The sequence below is a fragment of the Rhipicephalus microplus genome, chromosome 5 (assembly GCF_043290135.1).
Source record: "Rhipicephalus microplus isolate Deutch F79 chromosome 5, USDA_Rmic, whole genome shotgun sequence".
Classification (NCBI taxonomy): Eukaryota; Metazoa; Arthropoda; class Arachnida; order Ixodida; family Ixodidae; genus Rhipicephalus; species Rhipicephalus microplus.
Window position 1 is genome coordinate 36,892,479 of NC_134704.1, and position 7,810 is coordinate 36,900,288.

Below are 7,810 nucleotides of genomic sequence, written 5' to 3' on the forward strand. Positions count from 1 at the left end.
CATCACCAGACACATTAAAAGAAACAGACGATGTAGGGCCACGGTTCTGAAAGCGCTTGCTATAACAAGCACATTCGTGAAAACCGGGAACAGTAAAACTATACTTACGTCATTAGCACTCTTTTTTTCCAAATACTCGCCACTTAGTCCTGCACTCCATCACATAGAATACCACTCATTTGACGCTAGTTCCAGCGTATCGAACTGTCTAACACGTCGGGTCAGAAACTTCGCAATTCCGCCCTCTTCGGGCCATGCCCTCACCATACCTTGTTACCAATGTTCATGTTAATGACATTATTTTGTAAGATGCGACGCACTGTATACACCTTCAGGGAGCCAACTAAGGCAATCAGAACCAAAAGTCAAGGCTTATGCGGTAATTTTTTTTGTAGGGAGGAAAACATGGATGACCTTTCCTCGGGTTATTATTCGTCAGAACACGCGCTCCCTTTTTACCTCCACGCAGAGTCCAGCATAATGCTTGCTATACAGAGAGAATGCTAACAGCAAGGTTAAGGAACAATCCAATTAGAATAAGAATTGAAATTTGAGCGAGATGGTAAGCGTTCATCTTTGGTTGAGAGCTACCAATTTAATTTGGCGCCTCTTTCTTCGTCCTTGTCCCGTGCGCGCCGATTCCACCAAAGATGGATGCTTTAAAGCAGGACGCAAGAATGTGCTCGACAGTTACAATGTGCTGCGTCTACACTCGGGAACGTGGCAGTGAAAAGACCACCGGCAGCGAAGAAAACACCCAGGAAGGGGAAATGGCAGCACCCCCATACTACGCGCGGAACCTTTTCAACACGGCGCAGACGGCGAGGCCCACTCTGACATTAAGTGGAGCGGTGCCAGAGACCGCCGGCGCTGCAGAGACCTGTATATTTTTTTTTTAACTGCAAACCCCCATTACGAGAAGAGAAGAGGAGTAGATGACTCCATCAGTCGATTGAGATTGAATGAAGACACTGCGGCTGTTATGACAAACAGTCAACGTGGCCAGCGCTACACAACATTATACATAATTCAGCCAACACTATAGTCTACATCAGTCATTGCCAGCGAGTGCTGGAGATACCGAATCGCAAGTAAAAAAGTTACAGTATCTCTTATGCAGTTGTCTAAAAGGCTTTCAATGCGAAAGCCACCCATTAAGCTGCAATTTATCATACTATACGAAGTCACGAAGTACCTATATGTCTCAAAATAAATGTGGGAACCTGCGTGGTTGTGCACTGCGTTGGTGCTGTGGCCGATTACGATGGTGCCGATTAGTTTTTTTTTTTTTTTGTAATGGGTATGAGACTTCCAACTACTTACTCAATAGGCGATTCACATGCGCCTTGAGCGGTGCTTCGCTACAGAATCATTACAAGTGCAGAGAGAGAAAGAGAGGACATAAGGAGAAAGGCAGGGAGGTTAACCAGGGCTGAGCCTTCGTAGGCTACCCTGCACTGGGGAAGGGCCCAATCAGTGTCCCTTTTCTCTTCCTCTATAACTTTCCTTCCCACTCTCTTACAAGTGCAGCTCCGCGAAGTCGCAATCATAAGCAGATCTGCGGATGCACTCGCGCTTGCATAACATAATGGTTCTATAATGTCTATTTTGCCGACATTGGCGTTCGTAACTGCGGCGCGACATGAAAAATTTTCCACGAAGGACAAATTCGCTAAGTCTGCGCTGTCAGCCTCTGAGTTCCCTCACCTTAGTTATCGCTGGAAAAACCCATGGTGCTCCTCCAGAAAGGCCGAGATATCAGTTGCAAGAATACGATGCCGAGTCCCGCCACTGAACTTTTACGTATACGCCGTTGTCACAAACGAGCGCTCAAAAAAAGGGCGCATGTCGAATTCTGGCGACCAAGCGCTAGAGAGGCACCTCAAGGTCAACGATAAAGAAGAGAACAAGAATCCAAAGACTCCCCGGGCACGCCGTCTCTCCCCCCTCAGAAGCGTAGTTTCGCCGACCAACCTCCTCACATCGGCGGCAGAGCAAGCCCTGGAAGGTTCTCGAAGCAGAGGGGCGTGGTGATGCAGAATTGCGTCACGTGTCGCGGACGGCCCTCGAAACGTCTCGCTCTTTCCCCAGCCTTGGCTGTGCATCGCGCCACCGAAACGATTACAATTATCTGGAATCTAGCGCTAAAGGTATTTAAGCAAGGAGCAGAGAAAGGAGAGCAGAAGGAATTTCGCACCAGTGTGCGTAGGGTCTTTCCGCCGTGTCGGCGAAGCCTTTTGTCCTCAGTGACAAAAGAGGATATGAAGGGGATTTCCACCTGAGGGTGAAGACTCGTGCTACAAGCAGAAGAGAGTGTCTACCACCAGCGAGCGAAGACGCGTTGCAACTTGTGCGCGTGGGAAGCCGACGTGTTACCGGCGAAGTTTGGTGCTTAGAGAGCGGCCAATTGAAGACGCGAGGTTTCCTGGAAGAGAAACTTGGGGCGCAGCGGAACGACAACAGCGCTAGACTTTGAGTGAGTGATTCTTGGAAGAGTATCATTCAGACTTTGTTCCGAGGACTTTGGACTACACAAGCTTTCGAACTCTTTAGTATTTAAGTGTATTGGTTGTTCGGTGCATGTGATTGCATTGTAGCGCGTATTGTCGTTTGTGTCCGTTGTTTCTAGTGTGGCTGATTGTACTGTGTAGTACGTTGTTTGATTGGTGACATATCGTATTCAACTATTGTCGAGCGTGCATATTTGTGTATCCTTTGATCTGCCATATTTGAGAATATAATTTTCTTTTGTTTATCAACTCTCGGCTCTGACTCGTTCTTCGGGCCACAGCCGGCATGCGCTGGCGCGCCAAATAGGACCACTTCTAAATTGTCCGTGCTTTTGTTATGCATTTCGGGGGGCCGAAACTTCGACCCTTGGAATGAGCCCGTCGATCGTCTCCGTAATTAACGGGACCTGTGACAACCGGTCTGGTTTGGTGCAGTCACCTTTATGCCTCCATTGTAATAGGGGTGAATCTCTGGATCATTTCTTTCAATTCACCAATCAGAGTTTAGAAAAGACTTTTGTCGAGCGTGCATTTGTGTGAATATAATTGTGTTTTGTTTATCAACTCTGGGCTCTGGCTCGTTCTTTGGCCCAGAGCCGGCGTGCGCTGGCGCGCCAAATAGGACCACTTCTAAATTGTCCGTGCTTTCGTGGTGCAGTTCGGGGGGCCGAAACTTCGGCCCTTGAAGTGAGCCCGGCGATCGCCTCCCTAATTAACGGGAGCTGTGACAACCGGTCTGGTCTGGTGCAGTCAACTTTATGTCTCCATTGCAATTGGGGTAAATCTCTGGATCATTTCTTTCTAATTAACCAATCAGAGTTTTGAAAAGACTTTTAGACGAGCCGTTTCAAAGGTTGAGACCGAGTTTATCCTTTCCGATTCTTTTTTTCCTCTGGGGCTATCGTGCTAGGTTTTATGCAAAGGTAAAAGAGTTCGCGAGGCCGTATGCGATTTATTACGAGACGAATTGAATGCGAAGTTCACTGAATTCAAATATATTTTTTTTTCAAAAAATTTGTAATCTTTTTATTTATTAAAATAAATTTAATATAAACGTTTTCAAAATGAAACAGTCATTAAAACATTAGTATTTTCTTTTTTATTATAAAATAACCTAACAAATAATTACAAAACTACCTAATACTTATCATATTGAAATTATGAACAAACTCTTCTATGTAGTAAGGCGCCGCTAGTTCCATGGCCGATGCCCCATGGTGGGTTGCACCAAGAGAAAGGGTCAATCAACCAATCAAGTAGCGTCTCGTATTACACCGGTTGGCTCCGACTCCTCAACCTCCGAAATAGTTACAACCTCTCAGATGGCCATGCGATATAGCTGATTACCTCGAAGTGTCTTTATTCAATCATAGGACGAACCGTGGTCATTTATGATTCTTCGCGAGGTCATGAGGTATCGTCATACAGTATCAGTCAATCGAGTCGAACCGCAACACTTCCAAGTTTTATGTTGTACGATATGTCATGGCGCGTCATTGAAAATTTTCACGATAAAAAACACACAAAGCAATGAATGCTTCAGTAGATTGATCTATACGCTTCATCAAAACTTTCCGAAACCTGATCACTTAAACGAAAAAAAAAAACGCCAGGCCTGCGCACAACGCGCAGCGCAGTCGCAGCGAAACCAGGACGAGCGGCCTTTCTAGAGCCTTTTTTTAAAACATTTTTTACGGCTCCAGCGCTTATATATTTACCATCCTCTGCATATTGATTGTACGTAAAAAAGGGAATTTCATGTATATCGTCGATTCAGTTTCATTCTACGTTTAGTACATTTGAGAAACACCGCGGCGCTATATACACGGTACTACACAAAGAGGCACATTAATTGAAACAGTAGTATATAAAAAACAAAATCTGTCCGACTTTGTATAAAGTGCGCATGATTCTGAAACCACAACGATGGCTAATGCTTTACGTTGGAAACGTTGAAAATAACCAGTGCGTCATATCAAAACGTTCGAGAAAAAACGGCGTTTGACGCGCATACATAACATCCAAAAGCGAAACGACAAAAGGAGCCGCGCAACTAGAATCGAGCCAAGCCAGTTTGAGCACATTACACAGGGGCAAGAGAATCGGTCAAGACCGAAACGATAAAAGGAGCCGCGCAACTAGAATCGAGCCAAGCCAGTTTGAGCACATTACACAGGGGCAAGAGAATCGGTCAAGACCACAAATTACACGGAGCGGCACGGTTCATGGGGCGTCCACGCGCGCACTCGAAGGCCGCGTGGAAGGCAGTGCTCTGGCGAAGCGGCCCGTTCACTTCGTCAGCCGCAGAGCCTCCGCCGCCACGGCCGACAAAGCGCTCCCGCCGGCAGCGAGATAGGGCGTAGTAGTCGAAAAAGAGCTGCGCCGGCGCCAGGCCTTCCACGCGAGGTAATCGGAAGTCGAGACCAGGTCCCGCCAACGCCCGCAAACCTTCGGTGAAGGCGTCCAACGCTGGTGGCACGGCAAGCGCTTCGGCCACGCTCGACAGCGGCGCCTTTTCCGCCCTCGCGGGTGCGTCTCCATTGTCGGCATCGTCGTCAGGCCCCGCGGCCCGGGCGAGGCAACGGCGAAGCGCGCCCAGAGCAGACTTGGACGCGTCCGACCACCAGCCGCGCGTGACGAGCTCCCGGTTGCCGCGGTTCGAGACGCCTGCAAGAAGCATCACAAGCAGGCAGCGGACGAAGCGTGCGCCCAGGTGAGGCATCTGAAGCGCGAGTAGGCTCCTGTCCAGCATGTCGCTGGCGTTCAGGAAGAGCGGCGGTACGAAGACGGCGTTCATCTGTAAGTCCGAGCTGCAGTCGCGGTCGAAGGCGCCTCCTCGCCACACGTAGCGGGACAGCCGCATGAGTCGGAGCTGCGTCACGTGCGCGGTGACGCGAGCGAACCACAACAGCGGCTCGTCGTCGCCGGCGGTTGGGAGGGCGCGAGCGTGTGCCAGGAGGTAAGACTCGTTGGAGAGCCCCGGAGGTCCCAGCACGTGAAAGCTCGTCTCTTTCGCTATGTCGACGAGTTGCACCCGGGTGGAGTAGTCCGCCAGCGCCAATTTCTCCAGGTGTCGGACGAGATGGCGGCGCACCATTTCGAGCGCGGATGTCAGGGCGCGCACCGTCGCTTCTCCGCCAAACAGCAGCCGAACAGCGTAAAAGAACAGGAACGGCATGGTGCTCGCCACTTGCCGAGCGCAGAGCCGCTCCCGCGGAACGTAACCGCCGGCCGGCTCGTGAGGTAGGAGTACGCGGGCGTGGACGGCCTGCAGACCGACAGCGTCCGGTAGGAAGGCCGAGCCATGCGCCGCGACGAGGAGGCCGACGTAGTTGAGCAACGCCCGGTTCTTGTGTTCGTCCGCCAGGTCCAACAGGTCGCGCAGAAAGCCTTCCGCGCGCAAGAGCACCTCGGTCGACGCGTGGACCGACGAGATGTTCTTGAAGAGCGTCGACAAGAACTCTAACAGCTGCGGGAACGGACCCAGGTGGACGACGCGGTACAGCCGCACGTCGGACAGGGCGTCGCGCGAGTACGCCAGCCTCGCTATCTGAACGGCCATAGCGACGGACTCACGGGCGAGATGGCGGGGGCGCTCGCGAAACGCCGTCATGACCGCGTCCGCTGCGTCTTCCAACCAGTGAACGTCCTGCGCTGACAAGTCGGAAGAACGGAGCACGAGCATAGGTCTGTCCAAAGCACAGACGGTGCGGTTGCCGCGTAGAGGGTGAGGCATTACCTCCAGGGACACAAACGCCTCCGCGCCAGTATACTGCAGAGCTCTTGCCGCTGCTTTCCAAGGAGACACCGTGGCCGGCTGTTCGTACGGCCAGTCCGGCAAGCCGCATAGGCGCAGCAGATCTGCCAACGGCGCCCAACCAGCTGCATTGATGGCGTTGACGTTGTTGCACGTGGCATGCAAGCGGCGCAGGGGCGACAGTTCGGGAGACCGCACAGCGGCCAAAAGTCGGGGCACCATCTGTTCCAGGTCTCGCTCCATGTCCTCAATAATGGAGGCAGAAGCACCGCCCATGATAGAAGCCGATGCTGCGCGCTCCTGCACCCACACGGAACAGGCAAATTCGTAAAAGTCCACGCACGGGTCACTGTCCCAGGAGAGCAAGCCAGCTATGTGGGTTCCTTCTTCGAGGCACCGCGACAGATTGCAGACCATGGGAAGCGCTGCCACCGGAAGTGTAGTTGTTGTCTGGACTTTAGCCGTTTCATTAGCAGCACGTCCGGAGAGATTACCCGTCGGCGCATTCGCATCGAAGTTCGGAATGGCCACGCGCGACAGGTTGCCGGCAGATCTCGCGAGAAGCACTAGGCCTAAAACTGCCACGGTCATTGCGAGCATAGAGAGGCAAAGCTCCCTGGCGTGCGACCTGCTTGTCATGGAAACCTCTATGCCCGTCGCTCCTGGGCTACCCGCTGTAGAAACACGTGCAGTAGTATCCCGTGGATATTGTGCTACCACATTAGTTACCGCCGCAGTCGGCTTGACCATCAAAGTCCGCCTTGGACGCTTCTTTTTCGGCGCCACCTTAGGCAGCTGCCTTTCCTTGGCGAGCTCCACCGTTTTTCTCAAAACTCCGTCAGAAGGTGACCTTGTAGACGTACGTCTTACGTTGGCGTCCTGAGATGTCGAGGAACTCGGGTTAACAATCATGGAGTCCGACAAACTTCGGGCACGTAATGCCAGCGGCCGCGAGGCAACGAAGTTCGGCACCGAGTAGGAGCGCGCGGTACGGAAAGAAGGATCAGAGGGAAGGCAGGTGTGTGGCGGTGTCGGTGGAAGGACCACCATGCTGGGAAACATGGGATCACCTGTAAACGGCGCACGTTTTCCATCGGCGAAACGAGCACGAGACGGTCTGGAGAACATGAGAAGGCGAATAGAATCGTGAGAGACGGGCGAGGCGAGCGAACGTGCGAGCGACAGTATCGACGACCTCGAGTTGCACGTGGAGTGGGGAACTTCAGAGGGAGCGCCACAGCGCACTATCGCACGGGGACCTATGCCCAACTTGCGTCCACGGATGTTCTCCGCAGCCGACAGAATCAAATCAGTATCCGTCTCCCTCCCTCGTGAAATCGGGGGTATAGGAAATAGTGAATAGCTGCCTTCAGTGTCCAGCGGATGCAATTCCTCGACGAGCCGACCACCACGCGCCATGTTGACACACTCGGGACGATTCTCGTTCCGAGACAAGCTATTTGTGGACGTGCTCGCTGCTGCCTTCTCTGCGTAGGCGTCGCCATTTCGGCTGTAAGGTCGTTCCATCTGCCCAGGCATCAGC

At 52.2% G+C, this 7,810-nt stretch overlaps 1 protein-coding gene across 1 annotated transcript; it reads right to left on the bottom strand.

Moving 5' to 3' along the window:
* Positions 1–4,701: 4,701 nt before the first annotated feature.
* LOC142817470 (neprilysin-11-like) lies at positions 4,702–6,858 on the bottom strand. The gene has a single exon (XM_075894483.1). It carries the CDS (start codon positions 6,856–6,858, stop codon positions 4,702–4,704), a length of 2,157 nt encoding a protein of 718 aa, XP_075750598.1.
* Between the last annotated feature and the right edge of the window lie 952 nt (positions 6,859–7,810).